Raw genomic sequence first — 24,163 nt, 5'->3', positions numbered from 1 at the left:
GAGAAACTTAGGGTTTTGTTCTTGTTACGCATTCTAAAAATACAGGGCAAAGCAGACCTGAGTGAAGAGACGTTATTTTCTCAGTGGTATACTGTTTCATATGTGGCTTTGCTGGTTAGTCTCTTGTTGGCCATTGCCCTGGAAGCAAAAGATTTATTTTTGCTGACAGAACACAGAAAAATAACCTTTCCTTTGAAGGGAGGTGTGCAGATTCTATTTAATTTTTAGCAGTCATAGCAAAAAATCTTTTGTGAACAACTTTTCCAGTTTCCAGTAGATAAAAGGCAATTGGTTTTTTTCTTATGTGTAAAAAACATTTTAAAAATACATGCTTGATGATAAAACTAGAGGGATGGAAAGAGCAAAGAAGAGACTAAAAAAAAAAAATCAGCAGCATATTCATATATTAAATCTGATCCTTATCTGAGAATAACATTTCTGTGTTTTCATTTCAACTCATGCTGGTCTTCCCCGCAAATCTAAAAGATCGGTATTTTAAGTGATTCCTTTTCAAATGATGCAGTACCCTCAGGGAGCTAGATGAGAACTCTCATCAGCGTTCTAGAAATTGTTGGTGTAATTACTCTGTAAATCCTGCCTTTCATGGATGTTTTTTCTCTTGAAGTCGTGTTGAGCTATACAGGGAAACCTGTTCCTGATCGCTGGCAGGGAAAACATAGCTCCATCTCAAGAATCCGCCCACTTTTGTCTGTCTGCACTACTGCAAAGATGGCAGATGAGTGTTTTCCTTCTGGAGTGCTAGCAAGTCAGAGGAAAAATAATTTATGGCTTACATGCCTTGTGGCTCTTACCGTATGTGGCTGTACCTTCCTGTGTAGGATATTCTCTCTTTGCTAAGGTTAGGAGCAGCATCTCGGAGAAGGTGAGAAAAGGAGGAAGGAAAAGAGGAGTGTGACTTTGCTGATACCCTGCTTCTTAGCTGCTGGCCAGGAATCCCTCCCTAGCAGCTGAAAGTACCATACTTCCCAGTATGGTTCAAGTTGCTAGAGGACACCTCTGATTCTTAGAGGGAAATTTTCTTGTGAAACACAATCTGTATGTTCAAGAATGATGAGGGCTTCCATATCTAAGCGTAGCCTTCTATTTGGGCCAAAATGGTAAATATAAAAACTGTCTTGACAAAAACCAGAGGTAGACTGATGTCTTACACTGTTTGATGACTCCTAGATAGCCCACAACCAGGGTCAAGACTGCTGGTGTGACTGTTCATTGGAAAAAGGGAAACGAGAAACTTTTAGTACTCCCTCCCTTTGAATACCTCCTTGCTTGTTCCTTTTCAGCCTTGTGTCCTTCATCCAAATCCAAAACCATTCTGATTGTAGTAAAGGACGTTATGCTAGACGTATATGCTAGAACTGTTTTAATGGCACAATGTGATCCAGCGAGAGCTGTCCTTTCCCTGGGAGTTTGTTCTGCCTCCCTGCAGTTTTCATTGTCCAGCTCTCTGAAGACAGACCCAGTTCTCTTATAACCTGTCCTTGCTCTGCTCGGCTGAGGTATGCTCAGAGGATGGCAAAAAGGAGAGTCAGTGTCAGGAAGCAAGATCTGTCAGTAATAGACCTCACCATCTCCTGTGTCAGTAACTGGGCTCTAACAGAAACGGATAAGCAGGAATTCTAAGCTGGTGGTGGGGAAGGTGTACAGTATTATTTCTCGTTGATGGTATCTGCTCTCTGACTTAGTTCATGCTGAGCTAATACACCTAGGACACAGTAGAGAAAAACCTGTGTTAACTCTTGCATGGTCCTCTTTCATTTTAGGTCAAATGGAGGTTTAAAATGCCACTTTTTTTGGAAGTTAAAAATGAAGTGTATGTCAGAATAACTTTGAAATAAAGCCATTGGCAAGAGAGGCTGGTTTAGGAGCTGCTGGTAATCCTGTTACCTAATAACAGGATCATTTAAATGTATTTGCTTGGGGATATTTAAGATCATTAATGGTTGTGATGAATGAGGAATGTGGGAATACTTTTTGGCCAATTATATTTTGAATTATTCGAGGTAAGCAGAGTCTTTAAATCTAGTGAGAGTTACTGGAAGTAACTGAGAATGGAAAGCAGTATTTTTCCCTACTTCATGCAGAACATAATTAAACTACCTTTCACTGCAGGTCTGCACAGAAACCTGCAGAGCTGTCGTGCTGAGGGCACATGCAGGTTATGTGTTTCCTTTCTGGCCTGCAATGAAGAGGGAACATCTGTTTTGGAAGGTGCTTTATTCATGGATATACCTGTGACAGCAAAGTCCTGTTACTTAGTTTTCCAGTGTAATAGAAATAAAGTGCAGATGGTGTATCAAGTGTCAAGCTAGATGTAACTGGTGACTGATTTCCACAGAGTCATCTTGTATAGGGTATCTCTTGAACAGGCAGCCCTGTATTGTGTCAGATTAAACTTTCTGTGCATAAATGAAAAATTGAAGAACGAATGCTCTCCTTTGGAGGTGAAACATAATGACGGCAGTCTGGTGAACTAAAGCTCTTGTCTTTAATTAATGAGTTAGTATCTCTTTCCTTCTATCAGCCTTCTTTTTTCCCGTGGTGCTATTCTGTTTCCAGTCTTTGTAGTGAACCATATTGTCATTTAGGGCAACAAGTCATTTTTTTGAAGAAATCATGTGTGTAATCCTATTACCTATGAGGAGTGGCTGAGAACTCTGGGCTTGTCTAGTTTGGAGACAAGGAGGCTGACAGGTGACCTCATTGCTCTCTACAGCTTCCTGAGGAGGAGGAGAAGTGGAGAGGGAGCTGCTGAGCTCTTCTCCCTGGTATCCAGTGATAGGACGTGTGGGAATGGCTCAAAGCTGCGCCAGGGGAGGTTTAGACTTGACATTAGCAAGCATTTCTTTACCAAGAGGGTGGCCAAACACTGGAACAGGCTTCCTAGAGAGGTGGTTGATGCCCCATGCCCATCAGTGTTTAAGAGGCATTTGGACAATGCCCTTAACAACATGTTTTAACTTTTGGTCAGCCCTGAATTGGTCAGGCAGTTGGACTAGATGATCGTAGTAGGTCCCTTCCAACTGAACTATTCTATTCCTAGGCATTTAGCTAGCAAAACATTTAAAACAATGGGGCTGATATGTTTGCATAACTGAAAATGTTTGCAAAACTTGAGTTGTATGTAGTATTCTATTATTCTTTCATTGTTGGTAAATAATGTAACCTTTCACAGCTAGACCTCCTGCATCTTTGCATTAGATATTATTATTGCTGTATTTCCATCTTGTGGTATGTTATTCCAACAGGAGTAGCAAAAAGTGCCTGAACGTAAATAGCAAATTCATTTTCCCCCAGCTGGTGTTTTAATAGATATTTTTTTAGTGAGGACAGCATTTTGCAGATTTAGATTCCGAACATTTCCCATAAATCCAAACTTTCTTTCCTCTTACATCACGCCTCTAGTCATATGTAGGGCACAGAGCAGCTCTTTGCCTGAGTGAGCACCTGGAGACCATACCACCACTCAGACCAGGCAAAGCTTGTTCTGAGTTATGGTGACCGATCACTGCTATTGCAAGTGTGTGTTCAGAAAAGGCATTAAAGATAATTTTTAAAAATGAGACAAAGCAAAGGGAACCGTCACTTTGAAGTATATATTCCCTATATCATAAGATCTGAAGGGAAGGATAAGGGAAGGGAAAGATATATCCAAGTCAAACACAGCTCTTCTTTACTCTGGGGTACTAGCACAAGTCTTTCGTATCAATCCACATATCCTGTTTCCAGTCATGCTACTGTCTCCTCTCTCCCCCAGATTATACCAAGCTTTTCCTTATTTTCCAACTGTCTTTTGACTCTTAACTGGCAAATAAAAACCTACAGGGAGTGAAAATTTGCCTGCAGCAGTGAGGCAAAATTATTTGAGTTACATGGCTGTAATATAAGTGGAAAAGCTGTTGGGATATTTTGTTACCTTCTTTTTGTTGTGGGGAAATGCATATTTTTCAAAATACTCAAACTGAACTGTTGTTGACAGGTTAGTTTCCTGTTTGGCATGACAGAATTGTTCATTATAACAGAATCTGTTACCTCTGTTTTGACATTCTTTTGCTAAGGATTTACTTGCTGTACTTTGCTTAAGTGTTGCATAAAAATAAGTTGACTCCCCCCCAATGATATATCTGCCTCTTGGTAATAAAGATAATGTTGTGGCATTGTTTCCTTCAACTCCTAGAATACAGCTAGATGGTTTCATTGCTGTGTGTTCACAGGTTTGCCCTATGTTTCCCCCAGTTACAAAGGAATTCCTTCCTTCTGCTCACTACTGTGTGGCCCAGCAGGCATAGGAAACGTTTCGTACTTTTTGTCTAGGAGGTAGAGAAGTGATTTAACTGGATTTGACTTCCTTCCAGGGTATGTGCTGCAGGGCAAGCGTGGCAGTGCACATGCATTTTTACAAGGTGGCAGCCTCTGTTTTCTCAAGCTTGTAGAGTAAGTTTAGATGCATGGGGCAGCTTCAGATGTACAGAGGAAGGATTGTACTGTTCAGTAAAAAACTTACAAAGTCAGTAAAAAAAAATACTTTGGCACATATGTACATTTTATGTCTCGTTCATTTCTTAGCAAACATTAAAAAAAACCCACTTCTTTAAATCTGTACAAATTGTTAGTACAAAATCCGTCACGTTTGCTGTATCTAACAGAGTATAGATTTTCTGGTTAAAATAAATGCTTCCATTTTGAATCCAGCTATAGATTTTCAGACACAGTGTCCCCAGCTTGCTAGCATGTTTTATCTACAGTGGGAAAATCAGAGAAATTGCAAAATTTAGTCTGCTCGTGTTCACTCCAGAGTTCTTTTCAGAAGATTAGATGATGAATCATAATTTTGGAGCTTGCTTTTATACAGTGTGGCTTTCCTGGGTTTATATATATATTTTTTGCTTGCTAGTTTTCTTCCATGCTTTGTGTCAATTAAACAGGCATTTCTGTGGTTTCTCTTTAGAGAATATTCTGGGGCATGAAACAATTTCCTTGTTTGAGGAGACTGTTTGGAAGAACAGGGGAGGGAGCTGGCTTTTGAAAAGGAGGGACTAATATGAAAGCAGCTTATTTCTCCTGCTCGGTTCTGGATATACTACTTGGCTATCTATCAACCTCAACTGTAGTCAAGTCTCTGACAAAGTGAGTTTCTTAGTCCTTTGTCTTACTTCAGAAAGATTTCCTAGAAATCCCGGAGAGAAAATACATATGCAGACTTAATACAGAAATGAGAAAGAAGTAGTTGCTGGAAAAATGGAATAGCACAGTTTATTAGTTAGCTATATGGAGCATGGCTGGAGTAGTGGGAATTACAGTGGAGGTTTGTTTTTGCTGATAGCTGGAATTAATACAAGAAATGAAGGGGAGAGCCATGGGAATTAGGCATTTGCATTAGGCATGAAGGGGTGGGTGATAGAGAAGGCTCAACAGCTCTGGAAAAAAACAATCAAATTTCATTTTCCATGTGTATTTTGCAAGAAATCTCATGAGTATGGAACTTTGGTGAAAAGATGAGCCTCAGTCCCTTCAGTTTTTCCCTCTCACCAGTGTGTTTTGAATAGCTGAAGGTTTGGATTTTCTTCCCAGTGTCTTAAAATTCTGCAATTATTTTTCCTCTTCCAAGCTCAGTCTGAAGACATGACAGATGAGAGTGATGGTATGTCTTCAAGAAAAGTACAGCATTCTGAAATAGCACAGTTGTATTGGAAGTCATACGTTTTTCATACTATGAATAAAAAAAATGGAAGCGCGCATGGTCTTTGTGAGTAGCATGCACTAATGTGAAGAAATTGAAACTACTTGTACACTAAAGAGGAGTTTTAGAAGATTTGTCAGATTTATTATTTCAGAAGAAATTATGTTGTAGGGTATGGTAGCTTTGTTGAAGGTAAGATGAATATATGGATTACCACATGATGGGTGGTTTTGGGGGGGGTTGCTCCTTTGAGTTGTTGGCTTTTTTAATTATTATTATGGTCTTGCAGTGTGATGTGTTGTGTCCTTTCTCTGCACATTCAGGAAGATTCCTCTGTTTGACTGCTGTGATTGACGTAGCTTCATCTTTGTATCTTGTGATTTAAGAGTCAAGAAACTTGAAACCCTCTGACAAAGGGACTTTTTCATCTTCCTGCCACTCTATGGTGAAGGAAATCTGATAGCATTTTTAACAAATAGGTCAGCACTGCTGAAAAGAGCTCCTCTGAGAAACAGAAGTATGTTATGTGCCAAATGTAAACTTAACGGTGCTGTAATTGCACATGCACCAAAGACCCACTGATACACCACCTAATCCTTCTTAGTGACCAAAACCCATGATGTACATGCAATTTATACTTAGATATGAAGACAACATTTAATAACCACTGTATCTTATATATGCTTATATGTGCTTTGAATTGATGGCTTAATAGACAAGAACCTCTTTCATCCCTTAAGACCCTAGCAGAGGTTTTGCCAATCTGCGCTATACAAAGCTGCAGATTTCCTGACATGCTGCTTCCTGCCAGGCCTTGGAAGAGATCCAGCTTTCTGTTTCTAGAAGACTAAATCAGGAAGGCTCTGGATTTGAGCTCTGTCCACCTAACTGAAAGTTATTGCAGGTAGGATGCTCAGTGGTTTGGTGGAGTTGTGGCCAAAACCAAATGATGTTTGCTTATTTCTTTAATTCCTGCCCCCCTTTAAAACATGTCCCTAAAAACACTTCACTGTTAGCTGAGCCATTTTCAATTTTTGCATTTATTACAAATGGCTAATTTCAATCCATGTGCACAGTTCCTGGCTCATCTTCAACAGAAGAGGTAAAGTCAAGGTACCAAACCTTTCCTCCCTTGGTAACGTTCCCCCTTGTCTGCAACTTGTTCGTGGAAACATTATCTCCTGAGTTGCTTTTCTGTCACTCCTGCATATAGTAGAGTTGCTTCGGTGTCTTTCATCTGTGACGAGCTTAAAATTAGGGTTTTGCTGTATTCCTGGTTGAGCCTATTAGACAGCTTATAAAATTAGCCTGTTTACTTGTAAGAAGAAGCTGAGTGGAGAAGTGCAAGAGGCATAAAGAAATTACCCCAAACAAGTGGGAAGTAAAGGAGTATAATAATATCTGAAATTATTATTTTTGTTCCTCTTCCTTCTCCTGTGTTTCTTGTACTTCTTAGTTATAAATGCCTTTTCCCAAAGGATATTATTTCAACATAACTTTTTTTATTGTTGGAAGTTTTTTTGCTGTGTCAGGCAGTTATTCCCACAACCTTGTGCTTTTTGGATGGTAAAAATACTTTGCTCTGATTTAACTCCATATTTTAGTCTCACCTGTGGCTTTACTTATAAGAAAAGTTAAATGGAGAGGAAGGAATTGATGAGTATTTTAATGGAGTGATTGGACCCTTCCAAAAGCAGCCACATTGAAAATAAAATTTGAGTTTGCTAGAAAAATGGTGGTTTTTAAAAACAAACAAACAAACAAACAAAAACTGAGGTCCCTTCAACCGCAACCATTCTTTGATACTCATGAATCTTCTCTCCCCAGCCTGTGGCCATGGTTGCACATTCATCAAGCCCACGTCCTTTTGTCGCATATCTCAGAAGCAGAATACCATTAGCTAGTGTAACATTTTTCACTGTTTATTAGTACTCTGGGGATTTAAATTTGTAACTGTGATTCCATATGATGTGCAATTTGTTCATCCTCTTTAGTTTTTCAGTTGGTTGAAAATATTTTCATCAATTTTTTCCCCATTATTTTATGCCATTATGTTGGATAATAATGGCTTGGTTTAATCTGTGTGACATTATTTTTAGGGAATCGTTCTCACTGTAGAAAACTGACACATGATAGTATGATAATGCAAAAACTGCTTTGTCCAGGTTGACATTTTTGCTCCAGCTGGTTTCTGTATTAGCTGACGTGTAGAGGGAGAGAGAGAAGAGAGCAATTCACCTTGTTTCTTAGTGTAGATGCATTGAAAAAGCACTGTTGGTTTATGCCATGCATTCAGATAGGTTTTTCAGCTTACAGTATTCAGATGAAATTTCAGCACTGTTGGGGGAGAGTGAAATAGGGTTGTCTGTAAAGGACACTGTAGGATTGATTCATTATGTTAGTTTTTTCCAGAATTTGGGATTTTTTTCTTTTGTCTCAAACACATGCATATATGATGGTCATGTTTCACAGACTCATCTACTAAGTTTCAAATTTAAAGGTTGTTAGTGAATTAAAGCTAGAAGTGGATTGACTAATTATTCCCTGTAACTCTTCAATAATAGAATTGATTTATGCTGCACCTAGATTTTCAGCGTGACCCAGTGTAACACCACATAATCATGTGGCACCAATAACCACAAAAATAGGAGGATGGCACCCTGAAGATGGGAAGCAGGAAGAACAGGTTGATGGTAGAGGAGGGCTCGTGGAGACTGGCTGCAACAGGCTGGTCATGCTTTTCTGGCTGCAGCTTTTGTTATTGACCTGGAAAGCACAAATGAAAGGAGTACGTTAGGAGCCCATAAAGATTTCAGCCTGTCACTGTTGGTGCATGCCTGTCTTTCATTCTCCCAAATACACTGTTCCTGCATATGTCTGTATTTGTCTCCAGCTCAATACTCCACTCTTCTTCAGTTACTTTCATCTGTTCCAGTTGGATTCAAAGTGGCTGCTGATCAGCATGGTGTCTCGATGCAAGGCAAGGTCTCCTGTCTTCTACTGATAGATAGCTCAATTGAGCTTCCAGCTACTGATCTGCTTAACCGCCAGGTGCAAGTGGCCACTGATGTCTAACAGTTAATAAGCATTTGCTGCTAATCAGCTACTGCAAAATGCAGCTAGGGCCAGGTACAGCAGTGGCTGCATAGCATGTGGAGCTGTGGTCACTGTAGTTCGCAGCAGCTGATCAGAGGTCTTGGAAATAACTGGTTTTGTCCTGGGAGGGGTACAGAGATAGGGCTAAGTTAGCTGCCTGGTGGTAGCTGTGTTTTGAAACAGTGATTATCTGTGGCTACCAGGGGTGACCACCTAGGTCTGGCATAAATGGAGCAGCAGTGGTGTGATCTGGAGCTGGGAGCAAGCAGAGAAGAGACTTCATGGTCTAAAGGATGCTGAGCGAGCTATAAGCAGTGAACTTGATCAGATGCAGCGAACACCCAACACCGAGCAGTTTCTGCTTACCTACCAGCTTTTGTCTGACAGGATAGGAACAGGGACACTGCTCCCCATTTCACACCCTTTCTGTCCTCGCCTTCAGAAATTCCCAGGCCGACTGTCTCTGGGCTGCCCAGCATGCAGAGGTGAGCAAGTCCAGTGCTCCCCTGTGGGCTGCCAGGCCAAGAAGTGGCAGCCTTTCTGGGCTGTCACTCTGGGCTCTCTTGTACGGAGAAGGGACGCATGCCTGGCAAGTTCTCACCTACCTAATGTGGCAGGATGTGTCTGTGGCCATGTCACATGGCTGTGTGTTGTTCGGGCTTGCCACGAAACACGGAAAGGACAGGTTGAACTGAAGTATGGTGGAAGGGCCAGATAGCAAATAGATGAAAATTGTTTGCAACCTTGTATTTCAGTTTTGGTCTTCTGTGGCAAGGTCTAACAACATTAACTTTCACACCTCTGGCAAACAAGCTTTGTGCCGTCAAAAATATTGCTGCCAAAAATCCCCTGTATTGACACTGATTGGAAGGATGTGTTTTTCTCAAAGCTAACAACTGCTAAGAGATTTGGAAGAGTAATTCAGTCTGTTACCTGTGCTTTGTTCTGCAGATGCCCTTTTGCAAAACTATAAAACCTAACCTGCCCAAAGGAGCTCTTTAAGTGATGTTATTAGCTTGGTTCAAGTCAAACAGTTTGACATTCTTTGAACAGAAGTATTATGTGAGGTTGATGGTCTGTATTCCTGTACTTCAGCTCAGAACTTGAAATTCATCTCTGCCACATGCACGCATGGTTTGTTTTCAAATGCTTTGCAAATGAATATTTTATTAGGGAGCTGTGGCCAAGTGCTGCAGGATGGCCTTTGATATGCTTCGTAGCCAAGCGGCTTTAGCTGTGTTGGCAGAGCCCTCTGGTGGGAACACAGCCTGCGCCAGCAGAAGCCGGTCCTGCGGGCAGTGCCACCCACTTCTCCCAGGTGCCATCAGCCAGCCCTCTCCCAGCTCGGTGGCATCCCACCAGCTGTTTGCCCGAATGGTCAAGGGGTTCCCCTGCATCCCATTCCTAGCCAGGAGAGCAGAGCCCTGTGGAGCACGCTTGGCCTTTTTTAGCAAACCAGATGGTGTGCTGTAAGTGCCTGTACAGCTTTAGGTGTTGCTTTGCAAAACGTGATGGCTCTTTGAGAGTAATAAAATTAGCCAATTACAAGGTAATGTTTTCCTAATCCATATCACGGTGTGGGAGAGCTATGACCAATGACCAATTTCAAGAATTGCTTGTATGAATTTCAAAGGTATCTGTAAATACCTTTTTTTTTAAAAAAAAAAAAAAAAAACACTTAGTACAAGTAACTGATTTACTTAAGCATACAGTGGGGCATTTCTAAATCAAGAGCCACAGCCTTCCGTTTCTGTTGGTCAGTAATGCTTTTGCTAGTATTTCAGGAAAGGGCTTTTGTGCTTTAAAGTACCAACTTACTGAGCATGAAGGAAAAATGTTATTACACTTGTCTAACCTAATAGTGTTCAAAAACCTGGTTAGGACTGCTAGATGCATTGCCAAACCAGAATGTGCAAACAGGTCTTTTAATCTGATTAGGTCCCTAAAGTGTTGATATAATACAGGCCAGTAACTCTCCTGCAGGAAATCCAGCTGTTTGAGATTGTTCCAGAAGTAATGCCGTAGTAATAAAGTGTCTTTTTTTCCTCATAACATGCTGGCCAGAGATTTTCACTCACTGTTGATTTGAAACACTCACAACTGTGCCCAGTAGTTTATCTTCATTAAAATAAAAAAAGAGGAACATGCACCATGGCTTGAAAAGGCAGTTGCCTGTGGTGGGCAGGAACCCCCTCTGATGAAGTTGGAGAGTGGCAGCAAGACAAAGGCAATCATATTTTTGTGTCATTTTATTTGCTTCATGATCAAGTTTTTGTTAAGATGGACATGTAAATCCTTCCACAAGCTGAATTAACCTTCATGACCAATATTTGAAATGCTAATTTCAGTTCTTCACCTTTGCATTGAACTCATCTGCTCTGTCACTGGGGTTCAGCACCACAGAACCACTCAATTAAGAGACCCATCATGCACGAGGCAGTTGTGTGGTGGAACTCCTTGCTGCAGGTTGTTGTGAATTCCCAAAGCTGAGTATACTTCAGAAAGCAATTAAACACACTTGTGAAAGGAAAATTCACCAGTATGATGAGATGCAGATACTGCCTTTGTCTGAGAATTCCTGGGCTGCAGCCGGGGGGGTGGCGGCAGGTGCATGGCTGCGTGTACTTGCTCTCTTCCTCCTTACCCTTGGGTGAAGGCAGGATGCTGAACTAAACAGGGCTCCTTTGAGGCCCTTGGAGAGGGCTGGTTTTGTTGTGGTCCTTGTCCCCCTCTGCTGATGGCTGGGGGAGTACCAAGCTGTTTCCAATGGAAGAGGACTCTAACCCTCCTCCCGCACCCCAGAGAAGTTCTTTGTTGAGGGATGTTGTTTCCAGAGGACCCTTCCCGTTTACCTGCAGTCCCATCTGGCATTTCCCATGGCCCGATGGCTTTCCTCACCTGTAATGAGAGTTTCACTGGAGGCTTATTACAAATACACACAGGAGGCAGCACAAAGGTTTTTTCCTTTCTTGCAGGACAGCTTCATCTTCCTGTTTCTCTTATAGCGTTGTGGTTAGAGGCTTTAATTCTCTGGCAGGTGGCATATGGTATGTTTTTCAAGCCCTGCATCTTTTGGCTCTTAGGATACCCTCTGCTCTGTGACTTTATGAAGCTGCTTAAAAGCTATTTTTCTAATTTCTGAATGGAAATTCCCTTAAATCTGTATTGCGCAATGTCATCATGATTCAGCTTTGTACAATACCATCTTACTTCCACAGGTCATCTTGTTCCATGCTCTTTTTAAGATATTCACATGCGATTTTAATCCTGTGATGCAACAACCCTCCTGAGCTGTCTATTGTAACTCGGAATTTCAAATGTAAATGTTGCTTTAACATTACTCGTGGTTATCTCTAATCTCAGAGTCTCATAACAAAATCTCTTGGAGAGTTCATGCTCTTTTGTCTGTGGTTTTTATTTCAAATGCGTATTTTACTGGAAAATGGCTGATGATATAATATTTGGTATTTTTAAAATAATCTGTGCTCTTCTGAAGAACTTGGTGAAGTCTAATATTGCTGTTCAAATAGGCAGGTGAGAGCTTTGGAGATCGGTAATTTGTACCTTTTAAAAAGCCGCACTGCCTCGCTTTTGTCTCAGAATTTATTATGCTTCCCAAGTATAATGTGACATACTGAATAGGGCAGGGGGTGGGGACACTGTCTTCAGCTGACATGCTGTTATCAGCGGGACTGTGTTTCTGGACACAAGATTTCGCAGTCATTGGTTGTCCGAAGAAAGCCTTTCCATCTGAGGATTGGACAAGAAGATGCGTCAATTTGCTGCCCGTCTCCAAGGTACTGGTGATGCTGCCTCCACAAGCTGGCTAACGTCACAGCTCCATCACCCAGCGGGGTGTGGGCTTTTTTCTCCTCTTCTCTGTTTTAATTCTGTATTTGCTTCCTACTGCATTTCTTAATCTGTCTTCTGCCAAATGCTAACAGCATGATATTTTGCAATCATTTAGGTGAATACAAGAAGGACGAACTCCTGGAAGCTGCTAGGTGAGTGCTGCTTAGAATATAAAGCATATTTTGGGGGTGGAAGCAGGAGAGGAAAAGGGATTTTTTAAAACAGTAATGTTCTGTCGTTGCCTTTCCATGAAATGATGCAAACAAGCCACTTCATTAGCATAAATCTCTTTGGACTTTACAGTCTGGTACAAATGGAAAAGCCTTTTTATGTAGCTGAAATTCCCCACTAACGTGGTTATAAGGTTAATATTGAGTTTTTGCTTTAAGCTGCTTAAATCCTCTTTATCGTTTTGTGACTGTTCTTTTTAGGAGCAAATTGAATATTGGAATTTTTCTTTTCTTTTGGTTTTTAGTGCTACCTTAGGATATATTTTGAAAATAGGCTGTATCAGAACAGAGCATGAGGAAGCCTATACAAAAGGTGTAAAGTTAAGTTGTATATTCCAAAGATGCTTTCATCCTTCCTTCTGACAGCACAAGACCATTATGTAGACTGTTAACCCTTCTAAAAAAATTCTGGATATTGGTATGTAGTTGTTTCTAATGTTATGGGCCATATGCTATGAAAATGTATTTAATTTAGAACATTTAATTCAGCAAATGGCTTTCAGAGGATCTGTAAAATTAGATAAAGGAAATATAGGATGAGGTTAAGGAGAGAAATTAATAGGTGTTTTTGCATGATCTGCAAATTTAATATTCTTTTCTGTATTTACCCTTGGTTTTGAAATGTTCAGAAGATCCTTTAGCCATCTGACATTCTCCCTGGCAGAGTACAAATTTTAATATACTATACTTTGATATCCAGCTCCTTAGCAAACATTTTGCAGAGAGCTCTGTCTTTTTTTTTTTTTTTTTTTTTTCCCCTTTCCGTAATCCTCTCCTCTCCATTTACAGGAGTGGTAATGAAGAAAAACTAATGGCTTTATTGACTCCCTTAAATGTGAACTGCCATGCAAGTGATGGGCGTAAGGTAAGTTAATACCTGTTTTATATTTCTGTTATTCAAGAAAGGTCAGTTTAACCATACTGGGAAGCATAGATGTATAAACCAAGAGAGTATACGGGGAAAACCCGTGTTGTCTTTTCACCATGAAATTAAATGCTGTTGTACTTGATGCTGGCAGTTGTGACAGATCAACAGTCGGCGGATGTGGATTTTGTGTGTGTCTCTTCTTTTAAATGTCAGACCCTGGCGTACATGGAAAGTGAAGCCTTAAGACCTTTTATAAGAAAAACAAAATGTACTGCTGCAGATGAATAAAATAACTAAGGGAGGAAAGTTATCATTTGTATTTGAACATTGTCTGGGCGAGGTGGTTGGTATTCAGCTTAGCTCCTAATGCCCTGCCACGTAGACTGGCACTGTATTGGATATGCTTAACACTTTCTGCATTTTCTTAAATTCAGTGTTATTGTTTTGACTTTCTCTGGCAGGGATGTTTGAATGAGTTAAATTAAGGATTAGGCTGAAACTGGAGGAGGGAAGAACATACGGAGTGAGAAGTACATCCTATGATTTTTGATGGTTTAGACATCAAGATGATGGTCTGTGTAGACTGTTGGATTTACAAACGTTGGTTATTTTTATTTTTTTTTTTTACTGTGTACCAGAATGTTCTTAATCTGCCTATCTTAAAAATGTCTCTTGTGTGTAACAGTACATCTCGCTCCTGGAGAGAAAAGCATGGGAGTGTTTTCCTTGATAGTTTTCTTTATTTTTGGTGGAGTGTTGTGGAGCATAGTGTAAATGCCCATTCTGGAGCTGTTGTGGAACAGCACAGTTCCACTGAAATCAATGGAGATAGGCCAGTTTATGCTGCCTTTTCATTAAAAAAACATGTTGTTGCTGATTATAAAAATGTAACTCCATTATGAAAACATCCTATTTTAATACACATTTAAAATGTTTTCTCAGTTTTAATGCCTGTGATACCTATTATGTGAAAGAAAACCCAGTCAGTTTTCCGCTTGTTTACATTTATCACTGATGGAAAGTTTATGAATCTTCCAGGTTTTTAAAACAATTAATTTTATGATCTGAGGACAGGCAAATTGAACATGGGCTTTATTTAGTTCAGCTGTGTTGGAACTGAGGAAATACTCCCCGTATTTTAAGATTAAACATACTGCCCATAGCTCTTCATTCTCTTCTTTTGTAAGACTTCACCATTCAAGTGCGATTGTATTTAGATATTAATAGTCCACTGTGTTGTTATGATTAAGCATGGTGGCATACAGCAGTGCATTACTGAGTAATTGAGTCCCCATCACTATTGATTTAAGGTCAAAGGCAGAGTTGTGATTTCTGTCAATATGGAGAGGAATAAGCTCTTGCAGATATGTTACCTAGAATATTTATCACTCTTAAAATAAATAAATAAATAAAATTTTAAAAAGCTTTAAAAATTCATATTAACCCAGTAGAAGATATTTATGTATTATTGCAGCATCTGAATTATTTTGAAAATTTATGCCCTAAGCTCAGAAAGCGTATTGCAGTTAAAGCTAATCAATGTGGACACTTTGATAATTTTTTTTGTGTGTGTTTGGCTGTTGGTAAATGCACTGGTTATTAAAACTCCTTTTAAGATGACTTGCCATTGATACTAATTAGCTTTTTTTAATGATGTCTACCAGATATTTGTTTTTCCCCCACCATATGTGTACAGACTGTTAAAGGTGAAGTAATTCTCTCTAGCAAGTGTGCTGTATAGCTGTTAAATATTTCATTTGTAAGGCAAAGCTTTCAGGTCCTGTAGTAGTGCAAGATCACTTGGGGTTTAATCATTCTAACCTGTGCTGCAAATTAGGTGAACTTTTCAGCTTATGGTGCAGCATTCTTGTAAATGAAAGTCTCTGCTGGTGTAGCTGCCTCCAATTGACCTATGCTGATTTACACTAGCTGAGAATTTGTCCATTTTGTAAGTTGGCTTTTGCATTCCATCACACTTTTTGTAGTTATTTTTTGCAGATACCTTGAGTTTTCAAGCCTCGAACTTAGCACAGCGTAAGGCTGCAGACTGAACACATCTGACAGGGCCAGGAAGCGCAGACTCTGTGGAGTGGCCTGAGATTCTCAGCATCACACTTACTGTGCAGTACAGATATCCACAAACCCCTGTGTACACACTTCTCCAGTTTGTGCATTCCTTGGCTTTGCATGGTTTTGAAATGCCCAGCACTACTTTGATAAAGGAAATGTTTAGCATTGTAGGTGAGGAAATCAAGTTGAGTCCCAGTACTTAATGGGTAATTATTTTTTCTGTATTGCAGGTGGTGGTACTGGTTTTTTCATACTTTGGGGTGTGGCTTTCCAGAAGTTGTCATCTAACACCCATTGAACTAAACTGAATAGCAGAATAGTCAGGATATTGTTAATCACAGTATTGCTTATTTCATTGCTGTATGCAGTATACCTTTTTTTTTTTTCCCCCCCTGGGGATCTCTTCTGTGTCCCATGCATACTAACATCTGGAGTTCCTGGATTTCCCAAACACCACATCTACTGTGACGTTGTGCTTCATAGAACGGATAAAAGGGGTGGAAAACTCTGATAGTAGCTCGCTGGTTTGAAACCAACTCGGGTTGGAAATAGCAAAGACTTACTGCATTCTGTGTGCTGTTTGCAGCCTTTTTGAAAAGTGTTGATAGCCAGAGTCTGATTCCTACTGGACAGGAGTCCATGCTGCTAAACCAGTTACAGCTGGTGCTGATAACCATCGTTCCATCTGTTTATTTAGCATAGAGGTCAAAGACTGAATAGGAGTAGAAAACTGAACTTGCTTCTTCCCCTCCAAGTCACAGTTTAAATTATGAGCATTGTAAAAATGTTCATATTACTGAAGCTCCTCAGCTGTTGTCTGAAGAGGGAATTCATTCTCTGTTGGTACTCCTGCAATTATTTTCTGGAGTGAAAAATAAAGGAGCGTGTGCAAAAAAAAAGGGCAATTTTATACATCAGCTGAAGCATTCCTGCATACGAAGGATCTATGTAATTTATGGAGTTTTGGTTTGATGACCAAGGAAAATGAACAATAATATCTGAGAAACAACTATTTCATTGAGCTAGGTAATGGTTGATTTTTGAGTAAGTATTGGCTTACGTGCCTGTTGAATATGTATGAGGGCAGAAATAATAGTGCACAAGTACTCAGCTATACAGTGCAGAGCTATACAGTACAGTGTATGCAAATGAGCAAATGAAATTTTACCCTTATGCAAGGGTAAAATTTCACAAGAATTGTTTTTTGAAACTGTCCCATTTGTTTGCTTTTTAAAAACCAGTGCCTGAGCTGAAATATAATAGTCACTTTTCATGCCAATTAGTCTCACTTTGATTTTTTTTTTTAAAAGGAGACTGAAAAATCACAGAATTGTTAGGTGATGTGTATAACGTAAAATTTGTGTGTTACATCGCTTCTGTTTAGATTGCTTCGCAAAGTATTTGCTCTGTCAAAACAGAACTTAGACAAAATGGATGGCACCTGCATATTCCTGATGGGTCTGAAATGTCACTGTGTCCAGCCTCTGAGCTCTGCCAAACTGTTTGGTCTTTATGTAATCTGTAGAAGTAATGACTTCTAGAAGACATGCTATAGTGTTGAAGTTAACAGATGGTACTGAACTTCTACACTGTTAAAAAGCCAAGCCACCTATTTACACGTCTATCTACATAAAGGTATGTAGGCTCCAGAGACTTGCTTTACAGCCCCTGTTATTTTCCCTCAAATATATTTTTCCTCTGGGGGTGTCTTTTTCAAAACTCAGGTGTGGGTGAATTTTCAAAAAATGTTGTTGACTATTTTAAAACAACAGGTTCCTATCTGCTACTGGAAGCTAAAGCTGTATTGTTTTGTCATGGGAGCTGGATTTCTAGCTTGTTATAACATAGCTTACCTAATCCAGTAGTTAGTGGCAAGAGACAGGCTTAAAATAGAATGCATCATGGTTGCAAGTTGAGTTGAAGCCATCTTACTTCCTTTGGAAAGCTGTTGTGGACACTTGAAAGGTGTTTCAGGAAGAAATTTGTTGCCTCCATTTTTAAAATAAAGAAGTATCTGAGCTAATAAGAAAGCACTGGTTTTAGCAATTCAGATGAGAAGTCTTTTCTACAAGGCAGACTTCCCACATCACTTCTTCACAGCTTTCCAAAGTGAACTGCATCCATCTGACATGGCAGCTATTAGCAATGGGAGGTTTCATTTTTCTTTTGAAGTTGATTTTTTCCTGGTATATAATATCCTGCTCCTGTACTACATTATGCATGCTCAGATCATGCTGGCACTAAAATGCTCAGGTTGAATAAAACCTTCTCTTTGTGGAAGGGAACCCAACTCCTCCAGTCAGGAGTTACTCAAAAAAGTTTGTTTTGCTCCTTTTCTCAAGGTTCATCTCTTTTGAGGGAGAGCAATTATCTGAGGTTTTGAGCTCTTTGGAGCACAGAAAAATTATTTTTCTATAAAATAAAATGCATGCTTCATTTTGAAAGTATAGTTTCCATTGATCTGTTGCAGCTGCGTTTTGCATTTACATTTTGTATGCACCATATAAAAAACAGAGAATGCCATGGTGTTACCTGTGAACAGCTTGGTCTCAGGTATTTGTTCAGTGTGAGGCAGGAATTACTACCAGAAGGCAGTACAGAATGCAATTTCCACAGTTACATTGGTTTCCTTCCTGCACCTTCCCTTCTTGCCTAACTCTTTAGAAGCTATAAATGTAGAAATTTCTGCAACAAGTGAACCAGGGAGCCTGCAAACAATGCACCTCTGTGCTTTCCCAGTGTGGAACCATCCAGCACTGTGGATGAAGCAGCGATCCCATGGAAAAAAATAATAGGCGATTATTTATTAAAAGGCCATTTCTAGCATGCACATGGTCCTACTTAATTTTATTCACTGTAGTCTTATGGCTCCTAGTGCCCCTTTCTTTGTTTATTCCTAGTTTTCAGTGCTTAACAGCTCCCGGTACCAGTCCTGAACACTTGGTATTATACCTTTTCAAGGTGTTATGCCTTTTCAAACCAGATGTAGACAACCCTGGATCCAGAATACCAGTAGCAGGCTTTTGCATTAAACGTTGTGAGTCACAGGAAACGTACTTGCCTCTTGGGTTTGAGGCTGTTTCTTCAGCCCATTCCTTCCTGCCATACAGACATTCATTTTTCTTGTGCACAGCATCATCCAGGTTCATTGGTGCAGGGTACAAATGTAAAAAATCCAACTCTGAGAAGGTCTGCAATGCAGTGTGGTGCTGAGTACCAGCATCCTTGGCCTGAAGCAACCTCTGCACAAGATCTTGCATGTGTGTGTTTTGTGGAGAGGACAGAGTGCCCCTCAGCTCCTGCTATGGGACATCTCTGATATGAAGTAACATTCTGTTGGATGGGGTTGCAGATTCCTTCTCTTGCCTCCTCTGCTTCTGTCTATCTGCAGCCAGCTTGATCAGCCTGTAAACAAAAGGCTGATAAATAGACATTGAATTCTAACAAGATCAGGTGAGTTATGTCTCCTCTTACCAGGGAGTCTCCAATTTGCTGCTGGTAAGTGGATTTGCCAGGCCCTGTTCCAGAATTCTGGTTGTTCTCAACGATTTTCATGAAAAACCGTGTAGTTCAAAAGAAAATTGGTATGCTTTCCAGTTTCTGAGTCTATATGGAACGATCAATCCACATTTTCACAAGCTTTTTCTTTACAGTTATTAAACCTACAGGCTTGAGCAGAGGTTGAAATTCTCTTGTAATCATTGGCTCTACGAGCTGGTGGTTGAAGAAGAATGCCATGCATTGCAAGACTTGTGAACAAATTGTGTGCTGGTGACACTATAAACCTTTATAATTGTGTGCATTCCTTGTGCAACTAATAAAAATGAAAACTAATACCACATAAACCTATAGGGCTGTTTGTTCTATAAACTTATGGTGTTCAGATTATATTCAGCTGAGTATGGAACATCTTTTGGAAGAAATTATTTCACATATAATAGTGTTGTTTAAATGTTGTGAAAATACACACTTTTCTACAAACAAAAGCTGCATATTTGAGCCAAAGACTTGTGAGCAGATACTTGATGGAAGGCATTTTTGTCATACCCAATGGTATGACTGAATCTCTGTGTATACTCTACACATGTTGGGTTTTTTTGGTCACATGTAATATATTATTTAGTGTCACAATGTACATCTTTTCTTCCCCAAGATTTTATGAGCTTTTTCTGCTGGTATGCACCATTTATTTGTGGTGTTTGCAGATATATAAAAAGTCTCTAGTCTCAAGGCTTATCTGCAGCAAAAAGTAACTTGTGCGGAGGAGAGGAGCAAAGGAATAATACATTGAAACCAGATTAACAGTTGACTGTATATTCTTGGTTCAGAACAAGTGCTTTCTCCTTGATTAGTCTAATAAAATAATTTAAAAAAAATATAAAAATTTGTTTAACTAGAAAATGTCATTTTATTTTGGAAAAAAAAAAGGCAGCTCCACATGGAGTAAATCCAAAACAGTTATTCCAGAATAACTGGGTAGATAGGCCCTTGCTGAATCTGCTCACTTGCTGCTTACTCACATAAAGTGTCAGCCTGGTTTTGAAGAAGTACTATAAAACCGCTTTTGTGGGTGGAAATGTGCAGATTTTGGGCACCTCATTTGTAGTCCTGCAAAGATCAGCCGGAAGTTTCATGATGCATGATTACAGTTTTTTTGGAACTGCAGTTATCGAAATAAGCAATAACAATGTACTCTGTTAGCTAATGTTTGCTAGTGTAAAGTTGGCCCTGACTGACGGCTTCACACACTGTAGTCTTTGTTGACACCGGTCTTGGATGTGTTTCATTAAATGCATATGTATCAAAAGTATATCTAGGGGTGTGAGTGTGTATATTTATATATATAAAATTTTAAAAGTATGTAGGTCTGTGTAAATATATATGCCTATATATACTCACATGTATATTCATATACACTGTTATATATACCTAGCTGTGTGTACTTTTATGTATGTGTGTGAGTATACGTAGGTGTATCTCAAAGATATAGCTAGGTAGCGTGCTTGCCTAGGGGAAGGTATGAGCTATCGCTCGCCTATTTCAGCAAGCTAATTTTCTGGGGATTGAGGGAGGATGCAGAGCACATCTATTTCTGTTTAGAACAAAGATGTTATTCTGAAAGCTTATTGTTTTAAAAATTTGTGATTTAAGATCCTTCTTTACGACAGTCAATGACTACTATGTTCTGCAAGTGCTACAATTGTTTGTGCTTCTTCGGCAGCCTCACCAGTGAGCCATATTGCGTATGCACATGCATACAGTCATGGGAGAACTTGACATCAGATGCCAGCTGCTCCATGGCAACTGACCTATATATGCTCTTATCCCACCTCAGATACGAAGTCATTCACAGAACCTGAGTAAACTGAGTGGGCAGCTGGGGATTGGACTACAGGTTGATCTCCAGAGCTCACTTCCAACCTCAGTTATTCTGTCATACCTTGGTGCCTCACAGTAATATATTTGTATGGTCCACACTCGCAACTTCGATTTGGATGAAGGGCTTCACAACCTTAGAGCCTATCCCTGTGTATGCTATAATTAGGAGGACTGATGGAGGGAAGATGATGGACTAAAGTCCTTTTAAGCAACTCTTCCCTACTGAATATGTGCCTAAGTGGTGAAAATAAGCACTGTAGATCAGATGCAGATGTTTTTGTACTCTTTCCAGTTATAGCTCTACTTCTCCATAATTGAGTTAAATATTTTAAATCAAAGTCTGCACTCAAAATTAAGGGTCCTTCCAGGATTTAGGTAGTGGAGCACTGTGAAAAAGGTGACATTTCCAACATTATGGCATTTGCTTTTTAACCTTTTTGTAATATTCGTGGCGTGCCTGGGGCAGAAGTGCCCAGTGCAGTACACACATGAAAAAAGAACATTTAAAAATGGACACAACTGTATTTGCCTTTAAAACACCATTTTGCTTGTTTGAAAAGATAGTTCCCAGGATTCATGTATGTCAGAAATAGTGACAAGTTATGCTCTTTGTTATGCTGTGATCCCATCTTATTTTGTCAGCCAAGCATGGTCGAAGTGGATAACACAAGAATCCCTCCACTGAGTTTGTACAGTATAGATGATGGCTTAATTTCTATCCTCGGTGTCACTTAAGACGCTCTATAGCCCAAGATGATACCTTTTGAATGAAATGTAAAACTGATCTGCCTGCTTGAAGTTTCTGTTATGAGATCGTAAATATTTGCCCCCAAAAGTTTCAGTGAGTATCCCTTCACCTGTTTTCATTTTCTTCAGAAATTATTTGAAGGGTAGTCTATCATGTCCACAAATAGAAATTGTGCACTTGAAGGACTGGAAAGAAATTATTTACTCTGTAGTCATTCTCTCTGTGGTGTTCTCTAAAAATCAGGAAATCTCATTTGTTAGGTCTTAATCAATGTGCTCTTCAGGAAACCTTCAAATGTATTAAAGGTGTGGGGGTTTTTTATACCTGTACTGTTTCTCCTTGATGATTAGCTTCACACAGGGGGTGCCTTCCTGCATTATGCTATTATCCATCTCCTGTCAAGAGAACACAACTCAAACTGGCAGATTTGGGCAGAGCTGCCATTTAATATTGTATGCATATTAACTAAATGCTGTGGTCTGGATTTGGCTCTGTCAGCTCACAGAGCATCCAGAAGTTGAGTACTGATGATGTTTCTTCTACTGTGATCTCAAGAGTGGAGTCCCTTCCTTCACAGAGCTTGCTGAGGTTATGTTTGAGTTGAAATGTGGCAACTCAATCCATGGACTGTATGCTTTTGATTTCTGTATATGGTTGACTATAGTGAATGCTGTACATGCCATTTCTATCCTTGCTGTTACTTCCCTCTCAAAATCCCTGCATGTGAGCATGAGAGGTACTGAGAAGTAAACTGCTCTGCTTTCTTGTTGCTTTTCACTTTTGAGTGTGACATTAGAGTACTTTGTGGCCTCCCTCTGTTGTCAGACCTATCATTTAGTTGTACCCTCTGTTTGCCATCTCTGCATGCTATTACACATTCATCTCAGCACCTAACGTAATCTTCCTTAGAAAGCAATAGTGAGGATTAAGTTAAAAACCTGTTGAGCGCCCATGTAGACTGTGTCAGTTGGATTATGCTTATGCATGTGCTTGTTGACTGCTTCAGAAAACTCCAAGAGTTTTAAAGGTAGAGCTTCCCTTAACAGTATTTGACTCTTCTCAAGCAGATCATGTTTATCCAGGTGTCCACTAGTTCTAGCTGTTGTTATATTACATTTTTCCTGATACAGATATCAAGACTGCAGGCCTGTAGTTCCCCAAAACATGTTTTAATGATTGGTTTGCAACTTTCAGGTCTTCATGCACCAAGATAATCTTAAGTGAAGGTCTCATACCACTAGTAATTCACCTGTTTCATTCTCCAGTGCTCTCTTGGGCGAATGCAGTCCTATTCTGGCAATTTGTTCACTTTGGTTATGGGTATCATTACCTCTTTTATGCTTAATTTAGTTTCAGACAGATTCTTTGCCAAGCTTCACCATGCTCCGAAACACGCACATGCTCACTCACCAGCGTCCTGGTGTGAGAATTACCCGTTTCTTCTAAGATGTATACCATGCAAAGAGTTCCTTTAGTTCTTCCACAATGACTTCTTGCCTGCAAGAGCTCCATTTCTTGCCCGAGCATCACCTTGCCTCACTGGACTATCTGGTGGATTTTGTGCTCCTGGTGGGTTGGAAGAAGGATTTATGGCTGGTTTGAATTCTTTTCACTAGTCACTGCTTAAACTTTTTCTGCCTGTTTAATTGTATTTTTACTTTTAATCTGCTGGAGTTTATGATCCTTGTGATTTTCTTCAGCTTGTAAATTCAGCTTTTTGGATTATGCCTTTTTAATTCTAGTAATCTCTTTTAGTTTGCTGTTAGTCACACTGGCTTCTTTCAATTTATCAAGCCCTTCCTAATAGAAGTATGCATTAGCACAGTGTTTCCAGTATTGTCTCCATTAGTAGTCTTCATGCTGTCTGTAAGGACTTAATTCTCTTGGCTTTCAGCTTATTGTTAAAAACTTCCCAATTTTTTCATAGCTCCTTTTTCTGAAGGCTAGTGCAGTCATGCTGGATTATTTTAGCAAGCGTTTCCCTTGTAGATAAGTTGAATCTAAGTATGTTATAGTCAATGTTAAAGAGCAACTTCTACTGCAAGGTTTGTCAGTTGTTGCTTGGTACCAGCTCAGTAGTTGCATTTACTCTGGCGGCATTGCTAGCCAACTTCTCTGTAAAGCAATCCCTGATAGCACCCAAACATTTCACCTCTGTTATATGTTTCAGTATGATACTTGCCCAGTCTATATGGCAGCAATTTAAGTCACCCAAAGCCCTT

General features: G+C 39.8%; 1 protein-coding gene across 1 annotated transcript in view; it reads left to right on the top strand.

Annotated features, from left to right (window-relative positions):
• Positions 1 to 24,163, top strand: part of TNKS (tankyrase) — a 147,599-nt gene that overhangs the window by 66,992 nt on the left and 56,444 nt on the right. The window contains exons 4-5 of the mRNA XM_075708749.1: positions 12,762 to 12,798; positions 13,666 to 13,741. Of these exons, the coding sequence (XP_075564864.1) occupies positions 12,762 to 12,798; positions 13,666 to 13,741 (113 nt within the window). The remainder of the gene's footprint in view (positions 1 to 12,761; positions 12,799 to 13,665; positions 13,742 to 24,163) is intronic.

The sequence above is a fragment of the Pelecanus crispus genome, chromosome 4 (genome assembly GCF_030463565.1).
Source record: "Pelecanus crispus isolate bPelCri1 chromosome 4, bPelCri1.pri, whole genome shotgun sequence".
NCBI lineage: Eukaryota > Metazoa > Chordata > Aves > Pelecaniformes > Pelecanidae > Pelecanus > Pelecanus crispus.
The sequence above is the reverse complement of the archived record's forward strand: the minus strand, read 5'-3'. Positions and strand labels throughout refer to the sequence as shown.